Source organism: Notothenia rossii (assembly GCF_949606895.1).
Source record: "Notothenia rossii genome assembly, chromosome: 8".
NCBI classification, from domain to species: domain Eukaryota; kingdom Metazoa; phylum Chordata; class Actinopteri; order Perciformes; family Nototheniidae; genus Notothenia; species Notothenia rossii.
Window position 1 is genome coordinate 20,032,904 of NC_136906.1, and position 19,795 is coordinate 20,052,698.

General features: G+C 41.1%; 2 protein-coding genes across 2 annotated transcripts; one reads left to right on the forward strand and one right to left on the reverse strand.

Moving 5' to 3' along the window:
• The first annotated feature begins 1,820 nt into the window (after positions 1 to 1,820).
• Positions 1,821 to 11,788, forward strand: akt1s1 (AKT1 substrate 1 (proline-rich)). The gene is made up of 6 exons (XM_079644884.1): positions 1,821 to 1,978; positions 2,503 to 3,231; positions 5,153 to 5,414; positions 5,496 to 5,579; positions 7,132 to 7,304; positions 10,179 to 11,788. The coding sequence occupies exons 2-6, from the start codon at positions 2,839 to 2,841 to the stop codon at positions 10,314 to 10,316; spliced, it is 1,050 nt and encodes a 349-aa protein (XP_079501010.1). The 5' UTR covers positions 1,821 to 1,978; positions 2,503 to 2,838; the 3' UTR covers positions 10,317 to 11,788.
• Positions 11,789 to 11,950: 162 nt separating this feature from the next.
• Positions 11,951 to 18,542, reverse strand: LOC307015922 (tripartite motif-containing protein 16). Its single transcript, XM_079644885.1, has 5 exons — positions 18,477 to 18,542; positions 13,922 to 13,948; positions 13,765 to 13,827; positions 13,505 to 13,644; positions 11,951 to 12,709 (listed from the first exon to the last, which is right to left on the reverse strand). Exons 1-5 carry the CDS (start codon positions 18,496 to 18,498, stop codon positions 12,296 to 12,298), a joined length of 666 nt encoding a protein of 221 aa, XP_079501011.1. The 5' UTR covers positions 18,499 to 18,542; the 3' UTR covers positions 11,951 to 12,295.
• Between the last annotated feature and the right edge of the window lie 1,253 nt (positions 18,543 to 19,795).

The following is a 19,795-nucleotide window of genomic DNA, read 5'->3' on the forward strand; positions in this document are numbered from 1 at the left end:
CATGAGCTGAAAATGGACTACTGCTTTTGTTTGTGTCTTTTTTTTATATAGTATAATAAAAGACAATGCAAGTCATTTTATGTCAAATAGTGATACTTGTTCTTTGTAGTTTTGCTGAACCATTTTTATAAAGAATATATTTTGCAGTTAAAATGACTGCATTCAAAACCGTACTCATACTCATGTACAAAAGTAATGTCATAGTATTATATGTATAGTCAAGTACTTAAGGTAAACATTTTTATTTCAGAATAGTATTAAGGCTATTGTATAATAATTGTTGTTAGGTTATTGTATAATAATTGTTGAGACATTAATGTGTTAATTACTTGATGTTGCAAATGGTAAACATTTAGCTAATTTTACTTTATTTTTTACACACACACGGTCTAGGCATTTGCCTTGTTGTTTTGCAGTTTTGGCAAATTACAATAAACAGATCAATATAAACACATCTATAACTATGTCATCCTGGTTGTTTAAACTGTAGTTTATTATATTGTAGATTTAGATTTGTCATTGCATTTCTTCTGGTCCTAGGAAAGGGATCCCTACTCACTTGCCCTTCATAAGCTTTTTCCCATTATCCCAATATAAGGTTTTTACTTATCCAAAGCGAGGGTCTAAGTAAGACATAGGTTTTGAGGACAGGGGGTGTCCTATCCTTTACAGACTGTTATCCACCTGAGGCAAATTCCACAATGCTAAATGTAGAGCTTATTAATCGATTACATGGACCAGGAGTTATAATTACTCCTGTTAATTACATGGTAATGAATACTATGCTCATGTGACTGAATTTGTGAGCAGCTGGTAGGTGGGTTTGAGCCAGGTTTGAGCCAGGTTTGAGCGAGGTGGAGGTACACGTGCACGAGAACAAGGCGAGTACGAGGACGCACTCAAAGCTCTGTCACGTGTTCAACGTGCCGCCGATTGGAAGCGGAGACTCAGTAAACAGGTGACGTCAAAACTGCACCAGGCATCAAGTTATCCGCATCTAACTAACCCGGATGAGAGCAGACGGCATTCTCCTTCAAATTAAAACCATTTAACTCATTCATTGTATGATCAAGTACGTCCAATAGGTGATGATTGTGGAAAGAAATCAATGGATAGTAATATTTGGTAGACTTTGTTTTAGTAGACTTTGTTTTTCCAGGTATTATGTTACAATCATTATATAATAACATAGGAAACTGTCTATTTCTTGTCAAAAATGGAAACGCAACCGTGTATACAAAAGTAACGGAACGTAATAAAATAATATTACTTTTATATTGTGATACTCCCTGCCTATTACCTAATGTTTTATATACTAATTCTTTATCATCATATGTTTACTAAATACAGAGACTTTGCTAAAACAATGCTTGTTAAACATGTATAGCCAACAAACAAAAGAAAAGCATGCCTGTAAAGGCAAAATAAGAATCAAGACACACAAGACATCAAGTCAAAGTCAGCTTTATTGTCAAAATTACTACAGTGTTATACATCCAGAAATCTCGAGATATCGTTTCCCGCAGTCCCACAGTATGACATACATAAAACAAACAAAAAGGGCCTAGATAAACGGGGTATACAATTAAAAAAATATATATTTTATTAAATTGTATACCCCGTTGTAATATATATAGTGCAAGTTCAAATACACACATTAATACATGTAGGCTAATATAAATGAGTGGTTGATAGTATTGCAATTGGGAAAGTGTATGTAAACAGATAAATAATACATATACACTGAGGTGTAAACAGTTTTTGAAACAGTAAGTGAAGTATCACAGATGTCTTTCACGGCTTTTATTTTATCATTCTTAGCCGGAAAAGCCGTTGTTAATTCTTGCTAGCTTGCTGCTGGTGTAGAGCCTAGCTAGGGGAGAGAAACCGTTGGAGAATGTAGAATACGTTTGACAAAAAACAAGTAAAGTTTAGGATTGATAAACATCTGGCAACGTTGCAGAAATAAACTGAACAGGTAGGTGAACCTCTTACATCTTTCCTGTAATTTATACTTGCTCGTCTCGGCTCCTGCTGAAGCCTGAAAAAATGGAGGTGAAGTGTGGGTCCATCATGAGGAGGATGCACACAACACTAAACAACAAGATCCACAACAACAGCTGCAGCAGCGACACTTACTGTGCATACCAAGTCCGAAGCATGCAATCCTAAAACAGACAGAGACGATTGCACAAATGGCAATATTGGTGATCAATAGAGCCTGGTCATTTAAGAGCTACAGTTGCTAACGTTGCAGTAGCTACAGTAGCATTAGTTAGCATAGATTTATTGGAAGCAGTTCACGGAGGGGTTGAGAGCTGCGACAATCCGAGGACAGCTTAGGTTAAGCAGATTGTTTTTATATGCTTATCTGCACATATTCAAATGGGCAATGTCTATGAACTCATACATCTTTAGTAGGAGGAATAATCTCACTTTTACAATGAGTGATATTTATCAACATTTTACAGCTAACCTTGTTTTGTGTCTTTTTTTTGACAGGTATCACCAGCAACTTGGCAACATCTCTTCTCTCCCCTGGCTCTCAAGTGTTTAGTGACACTAGCCAATTGATCATATCTTAAAGACACCCAGTGCCTCTACCTGATAAATCATTTCTTATCGTTGCATTTGCTGAAAAATAACACCAGCAGGACAGAAAAAACACAAGTTAGGACATTTTTCAAGCAAAGTCAAATACACCGCAGCTACCTGTTAATACTGTATTACGTCCAACCTTATCCAAGCTAAACCTCAAACTCTTCATTCATCAGCATTAATCAGTTTTCTCATCAGGTCTGGCTATATTAGAAAGTTATAACACTACTTTGCACCATTATGGCCTCCATTACCCAGTCATCTGAGCCTGAGATCCCAGACAACCACAAAGAAAGCTGGCTGGCACTTCTTTCTGCTGCAGAAACATATTGCCAAAAGTCTGGCTGCGACCTGGCCATACTTACAGCGTGTAAGAAATTCCGGTCATTGGGTGGAGGTGAAGATGGGATGAGGAAACGGGAAAGCAGCAGTGCCTTTCCTAAGGAGTGTGATTTCTCCTACAATGTATGGGGTCAAGGGTTTCTTGCGGAGTCGGCTCGGCGCTACATGGATGACATTGGTGTGCTGCACTCCACCACCATGCTAACAGCCCAAAAGCACACACGCCAAGCGGGGGGAGAGAGAGGAACCAAACTGGTGGTTGACCTGACCTCTGACCTCGGACACAGAGGGGTGAGTTCCTGCACGTTTTAGCTGTCACGATAGCTACTTTTGTTGGACTATATTTTGTCCCAGAGAGAAAAATATCCACACATCAATATACACAACCATGACAATAAATAAAATGACCTCTCGATCTCTGATTACAAAAATAAGCAATTTCTGTGCTATGTCAATGTTTTTTTTTCTGATCATAATTCCATAGTTGAGGTCTACTAGAATAGATTTATATTGTGCAATTTTCCGAAATCACATTGGTTTCTCATACAGCATCTCTGTAAACTACGTGTATTCACTGAATTTCACTCTCTGCCTTTAACGGCTCGTTGTAGCTCCAATAGCTCCAGCCCCCACCCTCCCTGTGAGCACAGTGTGCTCTGATTGGTCGGGACGTTGTGAATCGCGCTGAGCTCCGTGGAGGTGTGTTTTCCTTGTTTAGCGACAGCGAAACAAAGCCAAACTCACCCTGAGCACACACAAAGTCACAGCCGAAGTAAAAACAATAAGTGTGGCTTGATATTGAGTAAGAAAAAGGTTGATAAACGCTGTGAGAATGGGTCTGCAGAGAGAATTTCGCCGCGATCCCAACTGTCTGTTATCAGCCTGCAGCCAGGGAGGAGAAATCAGCAGAGCTGCATGCACTGAGTGTGTGTGTGAGGAAGTCAATGAAAGAATCAATGGACAGTGACGTATCTCCAACGAGGCGTTTTGGGGAGGTATTTTCTGTGTTAGAGTTTTACTCGCTACAGGGTGTACTTTGAGGGTTTTGACTCTGCAGACCGTTTACATGCATAAAAACCTTCATAACACACAAGAGGACGGGTAATAACCGGAAAAGCATGACATGGGACCTTTAACACTCGCAGCGTTGGGAGTAGGAGAAGTTGAGTCAGAGAGAGCTCAGAGGAACTGCACGGCTGCAGCTTTAAAATGCTCCCGTCTCCTCAGGTGGACCAATCAGCCTGACAAGGGTAGCTAATCAGCTAACGGGCACCACCTGATTGCACACACACACACAAACACACACACACACACACACACACACAGACAGACAGACAGACAGACACAGAAGGAGGGAAAAATATACACACAAATGACCTAACGACCCAGGGTCGTAACAATACAAATATTAAAAACATGTCTATGAAGTGTTTTGCTCAAAATACCAAACAGATCACCCATTCTAGCCTCATATCCCTCTATTTCACTGACTGTTTCAAAAGTGCTAATATAAAGCGAGGGTATAAAGCATTAAAAAAAGGGGGCTGAGCTCATGCGGGACCCGGCAGCTAATGTCTAAACTAAATACTGCGGTGATGAAACGCAATATCATGGTTTATCAAGGATTATTTCTGAAACAGTATGGAGCTCAAAGGCTTTCTCTCTTGCCGGTTATACCACAAGGTGAGTTCTTTTTTCATTTCCTGCTTCTTCACACACATGCTCTCCAGTACAGGTTAGCTCTGAGTGTTAGCGATGCTAATGTAAACACCGACCATATTACGTCCAAAACAGTCGAGCATTGTTTCTGATAGCAATGTTTCTGATAGTGCCGTGGGTCCATATTTCCGATATTACGTAATATCGGACGCAAATCTGGATCAGCTCTGTTGTTCCCCCGTTTTTAGAGATTTGGGTACAGAGGAAAAGAGAGAGGGTTTTATTTTCTGACACTGCGTGAGTTCCCTGACACACCGGGGACACATTTTATGTATAAAAGACATAAAAACTGCATTTTGCATGATAGGTCCCCTTTAAGTATTGGTGACATTCTTATGTAAACAAACGCATGTAAACACAACGGGCATATAAAGGTCAGCAAAACTGATTGTACGAAAAGTTGATAGAGTAATTATTGTGACAGTTTTCTGCCCTGTTAAGGTCATTGAAAATGTTTATATCCGTAACATGATGGATTGTTGTGTTCTTCCAGAGCTTCCAGGGAGACGGAGGGGTGGGCGGAGTCAGTCCAAACAACAGACTTTATTCGCAGAGCTATCCGTCAATCTACAACTCAGGAGCTGCGACCGGGCAGGCGGGTGTCCAGAACGACAACGGAGAGAGGGAACGGGAGAAGTTTGCGCTGGAGGCCGAGCAGGGGAGACAGAGGTCTGTGATTGAAGATTTGGAAGAAGAGGACGAGGAAGATGAAGAGGACATGGATGAGAGGAGACCCTATGGACATGAAAGCGCTGGTGAGGAGAGAGTCAGTTCATTTGTCCATCTAAATGCTTTGATGTGCATCCATTCTGAGGTGTTCTCACTTTTTGCTTCAGGTGTTTTCTCCATGGATGAGGACTCTCTTTCTCGGGATTGCGAACCGTTCTTTGAGTCCGACGGGGAAGAGGAGAGCACTGATGGTAAGAGTCTGTTATGTGTGGGTTCAGAACAGTCTCATAATACACACATGCACACAGAAGGATTCACACTTGTATTACATGATCCGCAAAAGGATTCACACTTCTATTTCCGGATCCACACTTGTGTTTTTCAATGCACACACAAATGTGTTCCGTTTCATATACATGTAAATAAAATCCAAACACAGAAAAAAGTTTTACATATGTATTTTTGATCCACACATATTTGTTTTCCGTTTAAAACCGCTGCACCTGCAAACACAAACCGCTTTCTGTGCACGGATCGCTGTGCATTCGTGTGTGGGTTTTTTGAGACTCCCCTGACGGTCACCCGATTCGTACTTGTAATTTCTCTCATCTATAGCCAATCAGATGTCTCCTCCAGTCTAAGCCAATCACATGAGCGCGCCCCCACGAGGGTATGATTTATTGCGTTCATGACACTTCATATACGCATTTTGCGCTGTCCGGTCAGCTCGCTAAACAGAGGGCGGAGCATCAGGTGATCATGCAGAGCTGCGTGTCTTCGTCAGACTCAGCAGCTGATCTGATCTCTCTCTCGCGTCCGGTTATACTTCACTCGCGTTTATGTCCATATCGATCAGATCCAGCTCTCCTGATCGGCCTTTATAGAGAGCACCGATCAAACTACTAAGAGTGAATATCGGCCGATAATGACCGGCGGGGCTCCCCCCCGTTGACAGTTCACTGTCTAGCACTGGCTTCGTAGTGCACTGATCGATTAGGCTAAGCTAACCTGCAGCTGCTCCCTCCACACTCGCAACAACTTCATACAGACATAAATAAAGCAGCTGTATTCGCCATACAGGAAACACACATTTAAAACGGTTTTGCCTGCCGTTTTTGTGTACACACAAGCATTCATCAATGGTTCGGAAAGTGGCGCTGTACCTTAATAATATAAAGGCTTGTATTTGCGTGCATTTCCTGTTCAAGAACTGAGAGTGGAGGTGTCTTGAGATTAGCGCCTGCAGGCAGGCTCCATGGACCTGTCAGCTCCGGACTGCGCGAAATGCGTACATGAAGCGCTACGTCATGAACGCAAGAAATCTACCCTCGTGGGGGCGCGCTCATGTGATTGGCTTAGAATTGAGGAGACATCTGATTGGCTATAGATAGAACAAATTACAAATACGAATCGGCTGACCGTCAGGGGAGTCTCAAAAAACCCACACACGAATGCACAGCGATCCGTGCACAGAAAGCGGTTTGTGTTTTACAGGTTCAGAGGTTTTAAACGGAAAACAAATATGTGTGGATCAAAAATACACATTTAAAACTTTTTTCTGTATTTGGATTTTATTTACATGTATATGAAACGGAACACATTTGTGTGTGCATTGAAAAACACAAGAGTGGATCCGGAAATACAAGTGTGAATCTTTCTGTGGATCATGAAATACAAGTGTGAATCCTTCTGTGTGCATGTGTGTATTATGAGACTGTTCTGAGCCCGTAGTTATGCTAACTGAAAGTAGCCACATATGCACGTAGATCCACAGATTCACATCCACTTTTTCACCTGTCCTAGGCTCTTTGAGTGAGGATGCCCCTCCACCAACGCGTGGCATGGCCATGGGTCAGTCTGCGTACTCGCTCCGCCACACCCACGCCATGGCTATGGCCCGCTCGCTGCCCGTCTCTGTGCCTGTGTGGGGCCTCAAAGGAGGCAGAGCTCAAGGAGAAAACAACAGTGGAGAACGGGTGAGCACACATCATCTTAAAAATATGTTAGTTTGCATGCACAGATTAAATTGTTTGGGTAAAATAGTGGGTCAGGCAGCTGGCTTTGCGCTCAACTCAAGGTTCCAGATAGCATGAAGCTGGCTGACTGTTTACTGTTCAGGCTAACTTACTCTGGAGCTGGTTACCATCAGAAATGAACGGCCACAGCCTCTACTTCGCTGTAGTGGCTCGCGCTGAGACCCGCAACATGAAGAATAAACGCAACAACCAGTAGTTAGTAAGCAACATTTATTATTATTGAGCCTTTTTATCATAAAAGGCCGAACGAGAAAGGAAGAAGGTCTGGAGGAATGGCCAAAAAGAACAAAATTAAGGAGGGAGCCCGAGCCTGCCACACCAGAGCTCCCCCCCCTACCCAAAAGTCTAGCGTAAACCCTATGGGAACAAAATAAAGCCGCAAAAACTGGACACCAGGTCCTCCAGGCTAAACATAAACACAAATGTACAACACATACAAAATAGCTCAAGCCTCACTACACAACAAAAGGGGTCTTTAAAGGAGAGTGTCTCCCGGCGTCAGGAAAGGCAAGAGATCCTTCTCCTCCAGCTTCTCTTTATATATATATATATATATCCACGACTGAGTGGAATTTGGAACACCTGGGCAGAGGCTCAGCCAGGGGCAGACCAGGGTTGCAATAGTCCAAAAATCAGCTCCCATCGTCTATTCCTTGACCTCTGTTACATTACATGTTACTTGTTAGACGCTTTTATCCAAACGACTAACATGCTCAGTACTGTGGGCAATCCCCACAGGAGCAATTTGAGGTGAAGTGTCTTGCCCAACGACATACTGACTGCAGTGGGGTTTGAACCTGTGCTCACCTGATCCAAACACCAAGGCTCTATCCACTGCGCCACACGCGTCCTCTGTGTGAAACGTCACAGGGTTAATGGATAGTGGATAGGAGTATTCAAAAGGATTTAGGAGAAGAGACTGCACTTTCACTATCCAACGTATTTATGATGCGCCAGCGGACGTCATGAATGTGCGTCTGCTGCTGTGGGGAAACTACAGTTTTCTATATAACGGACTACAACATGGATGTTTAATAAGAACGAGGGATTACTGTAAACTCATCTAGAGACTCTGCACCATGCTCTAAAGCTGTTGTTTTATGCTTTATGAACGTGGACAACAGAGAAACATATTCGTCATGACCAAAGTTGGAATTGAAATAAAAAATTAAAGTGAAACTTATGCTCGTCACCCTCTCCGTCCGGTCCACATTAATACAAATGTTCCCAATACGTATTATTGTATGAAAAGATCTTAAAATCAATACAAATGTATTTATTATAAACATTAGTCCTTAACATCTATCACTGTGTACATCACCATTCAAACATCTTTTTAAAAGTTGAACAAACTCCACACAGCTCAGTAAAGACTGAAATGTTGACTTTATTTGATCATTTCAGTAAAAACTAACATTCATATTTCTCTTTTTGATTATAATACTGATGAACGTTCAAAACAAAGCACTTTGGCAACTTACCACATACGTTTTAAAATGCTTAATAAGCACCATAACTTTCATGATATAATTTCTCTGTCATAATCGGTTGTTTCCGTGAACGGCCGACTGTTGTGTGACGGCAAATGTTGCGGCCGCAAGGCATTGTGGGGCAGCACTTTCTCCTCTCCTTTCGGTAAGGGAGTTCCAGTAGTTCCTAAGCTAAAGGAGGTTATAAAGGAAGTTTGAAACCTCCTTTCCTATCATCTAGACTAGAGAATTCGAACAGCTCTTATCATGGCTGCCACTGAGGGACTTCCGGGTCATTTCACTCCGTTAGGAAGGTTCCTAAGCTAAATTGACTATTCGACCGCAACCCAGGGGCAAACCAGGTGCACCTGCACAGCAGAGAGACAGAAAGACAACAAGGAGGGGAGCACGTAACACAGACTATTGATCAAATCACTGAAAGAATGTTTATTTTATAGCCAGTTTTTCAAAGCCAGCCAAAAAAAAGATGATAAAGTAATTGATAATAAAACAAGCTGGTTTTAGATTTTTTATTTTTTTATTTCAGTTTACAATTTTCATGCTATCTGAGGACAAGGACAACTAATGACCATGATGGCTCCATCCGTCCATGTGACTGTTAAAGTGTGTGTGACAGTTGTGGTGTGCCAGACAAATATTTAACAAGCTAAAAAATATTTTCAATTTTCTAAGAGAATGAAAAGCAACCCTACTAAAGTAATCTTAAACTATTCATTCTGTCCAGATTTTCTCTTTATTTCCTAAATAATGAGAAAATCAATAATATTTACCCTAACCATACCAACTGGGTCCTTGTAGGACTCTAATATCTACTTTCTGTCATAGCCCACATAAGCTCAATTTATCCTGACTATATCAAGTTGAGTCATCATAATGACTTAATATCCTCGATTTCTGTTACAACCAGTGCTTTTTGAAGTCTGAATGTATTTTCATTCAAAAGCAATAGATGAAACCATTTTTTCATAATGTATATATTTTCCATGGTTCTAGTTTAAAGTCAGACAATCACAATCGTTCAACAGACACAGATTGAGGCAGGCAACTTCCCTTACGTGCTTGTTCTATATTTATTTCACACAATCTGCAAATCAATTGAAACTTTTATTTGACCTAAGATGAAAAAAACGACATAAGTAATATTTTTTTGACAAGAACTAAGTTAATATTTAGCTTTGAATGTTGTTCTTTGCAGTGTTTGATACTCTGAGCCCCCTGTCAGGATTTCTTGTTTGTTAAATATTTTGGTAACATGAGGGTACCGGTGATATTGTGCAGCCTCTTGTGCCATGTTTAACTTTCAGTCCCTGTGTTTGTTTATCAGGTGGGCTGTGCTGACCTGGAGCACATTGCTGCCAGTATGAAGGCCCTGCTGGCCCCTGGAGCCAATGATGGGACAGAAATGTTTGGAGCCCTGCCTCGGCCCCGTCTCAACACAGGGGACTTCTCCCTCAAGCACTAAGAGAGAGTGAGGCCAGTGGAGAGAAAGAGATATAGGGGGAGAGAGATAGAGATAAAGGTTGTCATGACGGCCGGAGTTGGGTTGGCTGGCAGATGTGACGTGCAGTATGTGAAACAATGTAAAAGCTATTACCTCCATTTATTTCTCACTAACCAAATTTGAACTGCACATGCTTTGGGGAAAATGTTGTTATGAACACTAACATTTAAACATTTCAACACTATACCCCCACCAACCCCGTCACTACATGTCACAACACCAGCAACTACACAACCCTCAGCACTACATTAAACACTAAAACGATGTGTGTAGGAGTCCAACTGGCACGGCCAATTGGTAACTGTTCAGCACTTAGTGTGCAAGGCTTGGTAGTGTGTCCTGTGGTAAAATTACCTGCGAAGTGAAGAGAGTTTGGAGAGCAGCATCAGGCTGGTGCAACATTCACGGCTCCAGTACTACATGCTAACGCCCTAGCAGAAACCATTTTGAGCTATAGCCCCAATATTATAATGTGTAATAGTTCTAAAGCTCAGTTTCTCAGTTTCCTTAAAAAAGGATTGTTTGAAATTGGGTTTAAAGTGCTTATCCATGCTCAGTGTACAACCAACTACTACCAGTTTACAAAAACAAAGAGTACCAGCAGCGGAGCGTAGTTAAGCTACCTAAACGGAAGGCCCATCAACATTTAATTTTGTTTGATATCTGTTTATGTATTATTAGGTGTACACTATAGCTAATAACTTACAAAAATACTGTACTCTTCAAAACCACCAGACTTATTGAAATATTTGTACTGGTGCAACAGGAGAATATTTCTTTACTTCAGTACTGGTACTTCTATCAGTTTCTCCTAACTATCCCTTTAAACAATTAATGGCTAAGAGAGGGAGTCAGTTACTTTTCTGAAACATGATATAAAATCTGTTTACAGGAACAGTTGAACATCTTTTATTTCACTCTCTTATGTCTATGCAAGAAGTTTGGAGCAAGACTCGCGAGATGGTTACCAAGTTAACATCCTGTAACTATAACTGTCTCCCAGCCTAGCCCTAGCTCATGGCCCTCTGCATTTAGCCCAGCATATACTGGATTTTAGCATGAAGGACCAGAGCCAGTGATCTCCCAGACCCCATGGATGTTTTCAGGCACACATATGGAAAAAAGGTTGTCTTTTCAAAATGTGAGGACACCAGTTCCTCCTCATAACTGGCCTATTTGAACTTTTTCTTTTGCCAATGAATGACTGACTGATAGTATGATTGTAAATCAATACTGAGCTATAGGTTGTTGTTTTTTCTGCTCCAGATATCTTGTTGAAATTACAGAGTGAATGAAAAAGTGACTGTGAAAAAGAGAGAGCTGAATGAGTGGATTTGAAAGGAAAATGTCCGTCTTTGACATTTCAAAAACAAACAAATGTTCCGTTAAGTACGTTAAGTTTCAAATAAAGGAGCAACACAGAGAAAAAAAAAGACTCATTGTATGTTTATGTGTAAGGGTACAATTATATTAAAGGCCACTAGAGGGCGTCAGCACACTACTGAAGTTAATACAAATATATGCAGTCTATGGTTAATATCTGATCTACGGTCATCCCTGATATGCAGTATCAGACAAACATAATGCAACATCAGTGTTATTACAGAATAGTTTAATTTATTACTACATTCAGCACATAAAAAAGATGCAGACTCTCAAGTTAAACAAGCACTCTAGTACATTCCTGCGTGTTACAAAAACATACAAGACCTAGACTAAAATACTAAGTTAAATAAAATACAGAAAAAGATACACAATAGCAAATTAAATAAGTAGCCATCTTGGATATAATATGAGATTAATAATTGTTCGTCATGCAACCAGAGAAAGCAAACTACAGAGATGGCACAACGTGCTGCTTTTACAACTCCAACACTTGTTCCCCAAACATTGTCGCCCAACCCCCCCTCATTACGATTCATGCTCAATCCTCTTCCGTGTCACTGATCATTTTTCCGGATAAGGCAGAATGAATTTGTGCCAACCCAGAACGCGGGGTAAATCTTCTCTGTGATGTCGGCCTTGAACTTGTGAATCAGCCGCACCTCCTTGTTCTCCCCTTCTCCTTCCACAATGAGCAACTTGATAATGCCGGCGGGCTGGTCGACGTACATGCCCATGGTGGAGGTCAGGGGGAGGGAGACATCCACATTATCGCTGTTGTGCCACACTTGGTAACAGGATCCAGACCAGCCGGCCCCCCAGGAGACACTGTTCTCCCCGAGGCCGCAGGGGCCACGGCTGTCCTGGACCTTCCGGGGCGCGCTCTCAAACACGGCCCCAATGACCACCCAGCCATCGTAGTCCACCTCCCAGTACGCTCTGTATCCCATCACACCCTCCTTACACAGCACCTGATGAGGAAGTAGGCACACAGAAGGAAATGAGGCGGGCTACAGTCCAAAGTTTAGAAAATGGTGTCCCTTCTGAATGTATCAACCTTCACATTACAAACATGTTGCTTTTAATTTTTATATAGCGAACTGAATATGTTCGGTTTTTAGACTGGCTAGCTATTACGTGCATTTTTCAGATGTTTGACAGAACAAAACTAATTAATTAGTATATATTTATAACGTGAGTATTCTCAAACAAGCCAGGACCCTAAAATATTTAGTAAAGACTGAAGTAAATACATTACATTTATTTAAGTACTGTATCACTTTGAAGATGTGTGACACGAGTATTCCCATTTAAAGGTCTCCTATACTGTTTTTCATCAATATATTATAGGTCTCTCGGATATACAAAACATGTAGCATCCCATAATCCCCTCTGTTTCAGCCCTGTTTCAAAAGTGCTGATTCTCTGTCTTTTACTTTAGATGAAAATAAGGTGCCACTCCCAAGGGAGGAGATTCAGGTGATAAGGTGTGGGGGGGGGGGGGGTTACCTTGGTTGGTGATCGTTACACAAGCCAAAAAATCGTTATGACATCATAAAGAGGCCAAAATCGGATCAGCTCATTTTCAGACAGGTTTTTATATAAATGGACCAGGACGAAAAGTGAGAGAATCTTTTTTCCTGAAACTTCCAGAATCTCTTTACACAGAGGGGACACATGTTTATGTTTATGTATAAGAGACATCAAAAAGTGAATTTTGCACAATAGGTGACCTTTAAATACTTAAATATAGTTAACAGGCCTACCTGTGGAGAGTGTTCATATCTCTCAGGCCTGTTGGGGTACGGGCAGACGGCCTCTGAAGTACGGGCCACCTTGGACCCTGCCTCTGAGATCCACAACAGTTTCTGTGCCGTTTTATCATCGAGAGAGATGGGCAAGAAATCTGAGAGAAACAAACACAAGCAGAAAGTGGGAGACACAAGGTGAAGAAGCAGCAAGACAGGTTTATGTTTCTTATAGATACAACATGTTAAATGGTTATAATACATTTTAAAAGACTTACGTTGGAGGAAGTCAGCCCTGGTTGTGGGCTCAGCAAGATTTGGATCATATGGCGGCAGCTTCTCTGAGATGTCAGAGAGGAGAGAATTATAAGGAAATGCATACAACTGGATCACAAGTGTATTATCACATTAAGATGACACTATGTAGCTCTTTACCTTCTGGAGCATTGCTGTTTTTTCTTCCTGCAAAAGAAGAAGATAGCTTGTCATTTCACTGCAACAATAATATATAAGACATTGAGATACTATACAGTGGTGGAAAGTAACTAAGTCCACTTACTAAAGTGTTCAGTTTTGAGGTACTTCTCCTTCCATTTGTGCTCTTGGAATGGTCCTTAACTACATTCTCACACCTTTAGTTATACAATATATATTTATATCAGGATTTCACAAACAAAACATATAGCTTTACTATGGAAGTCAATAGAGGACTCAAATAAAATGATATAAAACTGTAATTTCAAAATGTCATTATTCTGTATAATGTAAAGCAATTCAATGACTAATGCCCTTTTGATTTCTAAAGGTTAGAAATGTCATCATAATTTCATCTGTGGATTAGATAATGCTTGCTCCGATGTGACTTCTACATAACAAGTAGCCTATGTTTTACTTTCATTATTTTCTAGAAATACTTCAGTCTTTTTTGAGGCAGGACTTTTACTTTTATTGGAGTGTTTTTATACCATAATACTTCTACGTGTGTGAAGGTTCTGATTTGTCCAGCACTGTTTAATATGTTGGCCTCTCCTTGGATGACAATCTTTTGTGTGACACCAACTGATAAACTGCATCCAGCATCTTTAAAGCTTCTCATCTTCATCAACGCTTCTTTTAATGTGCCATTCACATTACAGTTGATCACACGCAGGAGTATGTGTACTATGTCGGCTCAGCCCTGATTCATGAAGTTTAAGGTTTCGACATAAGGAATCTGGAGGCCAGAGCATACCTCCGAGGACACACATCATGGCCACTGACAACATGGAGTTTCATTCTAAGAATATTTCGGTAAGATGCTGTTACTTCAAACCGCCAAGGGCATGTTTGTCACTGTGGACGGGTCTATAATCTCTGTTTGTTCCTCCTCCAGTTTGTCAGTCAATGTGTCTTCTGACATTCGGAGGAAACTGCTATCCAATTCTGGCCAGTCAGGTCATCATCGGTCCCCCTCTGTGTCCATCTAAGTCAGCCACGCTCAAATTACTGTTCCTCATATTTCACATGGACAACTAATTCCTCATCGTTCTTACTCACCTATCAGACTGTGACATCACCACATCACATTATTTTGTGTGTCCTTTGCTTTTGCCATAATTAGACAGAACATCATCTATATTTCTGATTCCATATATGAGGAAGGATGCAATTTCCATACAGCTCATGGCTGTGTAGCAAATGCATGAATGGTCCTTAGAACTTCGTTTCTTACCGTATGTCATGTTGACCTCCAGGGTTTCTAATTGATGTTCCCTTTAATGTTCAAAAATAGCACTGTTCTGCTGAGTTTGAGAATATCACATTATGTATAAGCAAGTTCCAACTAATTAAATTGCGAGAAATATTTAAACCCAAGATTACATAGCTGTATCATACTGGCAAATGGAAACTAAAATAGTAATACTCAAGTACTAGTAAATATTTAACACTAGAAATGGGTCATTTTAAGTTTTGCATTTTTATTTTGTCTTGTGCTTCATCTTTTTAAAGTAAAACTTGTTTATAGGCTATTTATAGTTCTATTTTGTATTTTATTTGATTGTTTCATGACAAACTTGAACCAAACCAAACCAAGAAGATCTTTAAAGTTAATGTTAGCATATGTTAAACCTAATGTGTTCATGAACCATTACCTTAAAAGTAAATGCACTGAATGCCCTTTTTAAACATGGCGGTTGGTCTTTGATCAAAGCAGTGATAGTGCTCATTATGTCCGCAGAGGGAGCCAGCTCTTTAAGGTGCGATAGTTTATCCCGGGAGATGTCTTCGCCTTAGGAAACATAACCTCTCAGGCCTGCGTGACCCTATGCTGAGGGCGGACATATTGAGTCTGGTGTAAAACCTGCAGTCATTAGACATCATGGAGGCTCTTGCATTGCTTTGCATGAACCTGCTGTTCCTCTAAGTGTGCCTAATGTGTTCTGAGAGGTCCGCCTTTAAAACGGTTGGCTTTGAAGTAAGAGATCCCACCGATCCTTTATAGTCAAAAATACTAAGCAGTCATTTAAAATCTAAATATATATACAGTATTAGTGTATTGTTATGCTGGAGAACATAGTGTTGAAGACAATTACTGGACTGAAGCCACTAAGACCGGAAAATGTGATAATTGACTTGGCATGCAGAAATATTAAGCCTACAGAGGCTTAGGGTCCAATAACACAGCAGACTTCAGTTTTGATATTGTCCGCCATGTGGCCTTACTGACTTTGGCAGCAAGCCTGCTGGAGTATCGTCGATCTGACCTTCAGATGTACAGAGCAGACAGGGAGAGAGGAGAGCGTTGGCCATGTTGCCTTCGTTTGATATTGGTGTTGCAAAAGACGCTGGTGACAGATCACTTCATTCATCTTGCCTCCCCTACGTTCCCTGATCTTGCCTCAGAGGAACACAGCAGGTGAGCAAGGAACCCGATGAAAGCAAAGCCAAGTGGAATAGTGCTGAGTTTTTCCGAGCATTAAGACGAATTACTGAGAATAGAGTTGAAGACAGACGTATAACATTGCCATCTTGAAATCTGCGTGATGTTTCTGGCTTGTATTCAAGGGGAATTAGGCAAACAACCCAGTAACGTTGGAGTAAGATATCAGGCCGGCACAAAGTGTGTTGGGTAATTTGGAGATGTGCCAGCTCTCTGGCTGCTCTGTCGAGGTTAAACCCTGCGGATGCTCAGCTGGATCAACAGGAAAGTCCCTCAGAGATAAACAGATAGCTAAACAGATTGATGGCTTGACATCACAGCTATAGAGACACGAAGGAGATGGAATGGGATGCAAGAGGGAGGTGTGAGACATTGAAATATTTTAGGGCAGTGGGACCATAAAAAAAGACACCTCATAAATCAAGTTGGAAATATTGGCCTAATATCTGGATGAAGCTGTTGTGGTTGAGCAAAGGAGCTGAGTTGGAGTTGTCTAAAACATCAAGCAGATGACAGGTGGATTTGGGTATGGATTCACCCCAACAACAAAGACAAACTTTCGTCCTCATGTTTAAAGGAGTGCACAGTTCAGCAAGACCCCACCAAAAGGTCAACATTGGATCTTGATGAGAGCTGTTTCTTTTTCCATTTTAGACTTTTCCCTACCCAGATTCCCATCACAGTGGGATAGAGCTACATTATATGTGTGGATCAAGTTCAAAACATCCCACTGAGGCAGCAAGATTGAAATATAGTGGGATGAGGTTGAGGGAATGGGATGAACATGGTTGACTCCGTGCCAGGCTCATCCCTCTTCCCTGTCAAGACTGACTGGCTGAAAGCCCAGTGCACATGTGAGGTGGAGACGGTAAGGAAATAACACGGAAAGACAGATGCATGAAGGATTCTGGAATAATGGAAGCCATTTAAAGAGCTGGTACAAAAACAAGACCCATATATAAATAGTGTATCCTCCTTCCCAGAATTACCACTTTGAATAGGTAATTCACTCATGTTTAACAACTTTTGATACATCAAAGTTCAGAGGACAGGGTGCCGTTTGTCACATATTGGCTGATTTATATAGCCAGGGCTTTCATATTTTCAACTGGAATAACTGTAACTGCAGCAATTCACAATTCATAACTGTGACTGCCAGAGGAGGAATTAACAACATTTGGGCTCAGGGCTGGAAGGGAGAGTTGGTGGGTGTCTGAGTTGTGGAAGCTTGTATGGAATAGGGAAACACTCAGCATAGATTATAAATATCCAAAAAAAGCAGGAAAGAGACTAGATATGTTTTTTACGAAGAACTACCAGTAGTGACAGAGTGGAGACAGGTGTGTCATTTTAGAAGGGAAAGAAATACAATCTCTGAAATTGTAGATTAGGCTTTCACATTAAGGGGAATTTGATAAGCAACGACACAAGTGCAGAAGAAACCATAACCGCCATGGGAGAGGATCATTCGTGCACTTTGTTGACATGAGTAATGGTCCGAAGGAAACACGCAGAATCCAAGGTGAGGGAAGTAATAAATACATTTGATCTGCTTGATTCTCTGGTTTTTATAGGGTTGCATTGCAAAAAGAGAGTGAAAACTCATTTAGAACTTAATAGATAATTACGATTTGTATAACATTTGAAACCCTGAAGCTCTGATTCTCCTTAAACTAAGGAATGGTTTGTCTTTTGCAAATGACTTTCAGTGCAAAATAGAAAGAGAAAAAGCTCTGAAAGGTTACTAATATTGGAAACAGAGATACTGTGTTTAGACGTCACACGGTATTAAGCAATATAAATCAGAGAATATCACACATTTAAATCAGATTAAAATGTCCAAAATCTGATTGACAAATGATAAAAACACTCTTTAAAGGTATAAGACATTTTAACTTCCACATTTGCTTAAAACTATTAGTCCTACTTATACCTGAACTTTAATTGACGAGGTAGCAAAGGCACATTTAAATAAATCAAAAATATGAAGACAGGAGCTGCTTTCACTCTAACGGCACATGGTGTTTGCCCTCACAAGTCCCCGTAGGAACTCAGGTATCGGTTTCTTACCTGCTTTCCTGGGGACAGGCATGATTCCCTTGGTGCTCACAGCGCTGATTGGGATCAAACGGGGAGGTCTTGTGATAGTGTGCCTGTGCGTCTCTGGGGGGTCTCTCTTATTGACTTCAAATGAGGTAAGGGGGGGTGGTGGAGGGGGGTTGCACACATTTTGGTTGGATGTAACCGTGACCCAAAGGGATGGTCCACTTGTCCTCGTGTCACATGAAACTCACAATCCTTTCCAGGGATCAGATAGAAAGAGACAAGCAAATACCCAGTATATCCCAAGTATGCATGCTCATTTGCAGACACATGGACTGAGCATGTGTGTGAGGCACACGCCCCAGATGTAGCAAACACAATTACGTGAAATAATGACAGAAACGTAATAATTAAACTAAAGAACATTTTGCATTGGGGGACAAAGGTGATGCACACATGTCTAGAATATTTGAAGATGTTGGTGCCTGAATTGACATGTGCACTTTATTTCTTGTGCTTAGTATGAAGCCTTACCAACACGATGACATCACTCCCAAGCATGAATGGCCACTAATTCAAAACTACCTCTTAAAACTGACCCTGACACAAGCTGTAGTTGTTTGTGTCTGTGTGGGGCGCAATGGGGGCCGTCAGTATTTAAGATGGCAACCAGCTTCTCACTGGTGAGCTGTCGTCAATCTCAGCTCTCATCAGTCAGCAGCTGCTGTAAAGGCACTCTGGAAGTGAAGTAGGGCTAAGTGTACTTAAGAGCTGGTGTGGTCATAGCTTGAAAATAACAGCAGCCTTTGTACACAGATGTTGATTACATTCTTTTAATTGAATACAAAGTACAGGACAGGCAGGCCCTAAAGACATGATTGGGCGACTCACAGTCCAGACACACATTTTCTTCTATGATTCTTTGTCTGAGCATTTGAGCTTGGTATGTAGGGAGCATTTTAACATTTAAAACTTTATATTACCCATCTCGAATCTTAGCAAGAGTAGGGGTACTGCAGCTCGGACAAGATCACATTTAAAACATGTTTACTTTCTGAGGAGGCCCTGCTGTCCAAAAATAGAGAATCATTAGTAAGACAGGAGAATGTCTGGGTTAAAGTTCAGGTTCAGGTTCAGGTGCAGGTAATAGAAGCTTGAGAGCAATAGCAGGCAGCTAGAAAGCAACATTGATACTGACAAACTGACAATGAATGTGAATGAATAAGGCGGGGAGAAAAGGAAGCTCAGGTGAGGAGAATGAGGTGATTGCAGAGCAAATGGGAATGTCAGGACCGGGGGTGTAGGGGGAGACAGGTCTGAGGCCATCTGATGGATAATAAAGATTA

What these genes read in the sequence shown, in the direction of transcription:
- LOC307015922 (XM_079644885.1), bottom strand. Translation starts at nt 18,498, where the DNA reads ATGCCTGTCCCCAGGAAAGCAG. An exon ending in GCCTGTCCCCAGGAAAGCAG is followed by an intron (nt 13,949 to 18,476) that starts GTAAGAAACCGA and finishes CTTCTTTTGCAG; the next exon opens with GAAGAAAAAACAGCAATGCT. An exon ending in CAGGGCTGACTTCCTCCAAC is followed by an intron (nt 13,645 to 13,764) that starts GTAAGTCTTTTA and finishes TGTTTCTCTCAG; the next exon opens with ATTTCTTGCCCATCTCTCTC.
- akt1s1 (XM_079644884.1), top strand. Translation starts at nt 2,839, where the DNA reads ATGGCCTCCATTACCCAGTCATCTGAGCCTGAGATCCCAGACAACCAC. An exon ending in GGAAGAGGAGAGCACTGATG is followed by an intron (nt 5,580 to 7,131) that starts GTAAGAGTCTGT and finishes CACCTGTCCTAG; the next exon opens with GCTCTTTGAGTGAGGATGCC. An exon ending in AAAACAACAGTGGAGAACGG is followed by an intron (nt 7,305 to 10,178) that starts GTGAGCACACAT and finishes TTTGTTTATCAG; the next exon opens with GTGGGCTGTGCTGACCTGGA.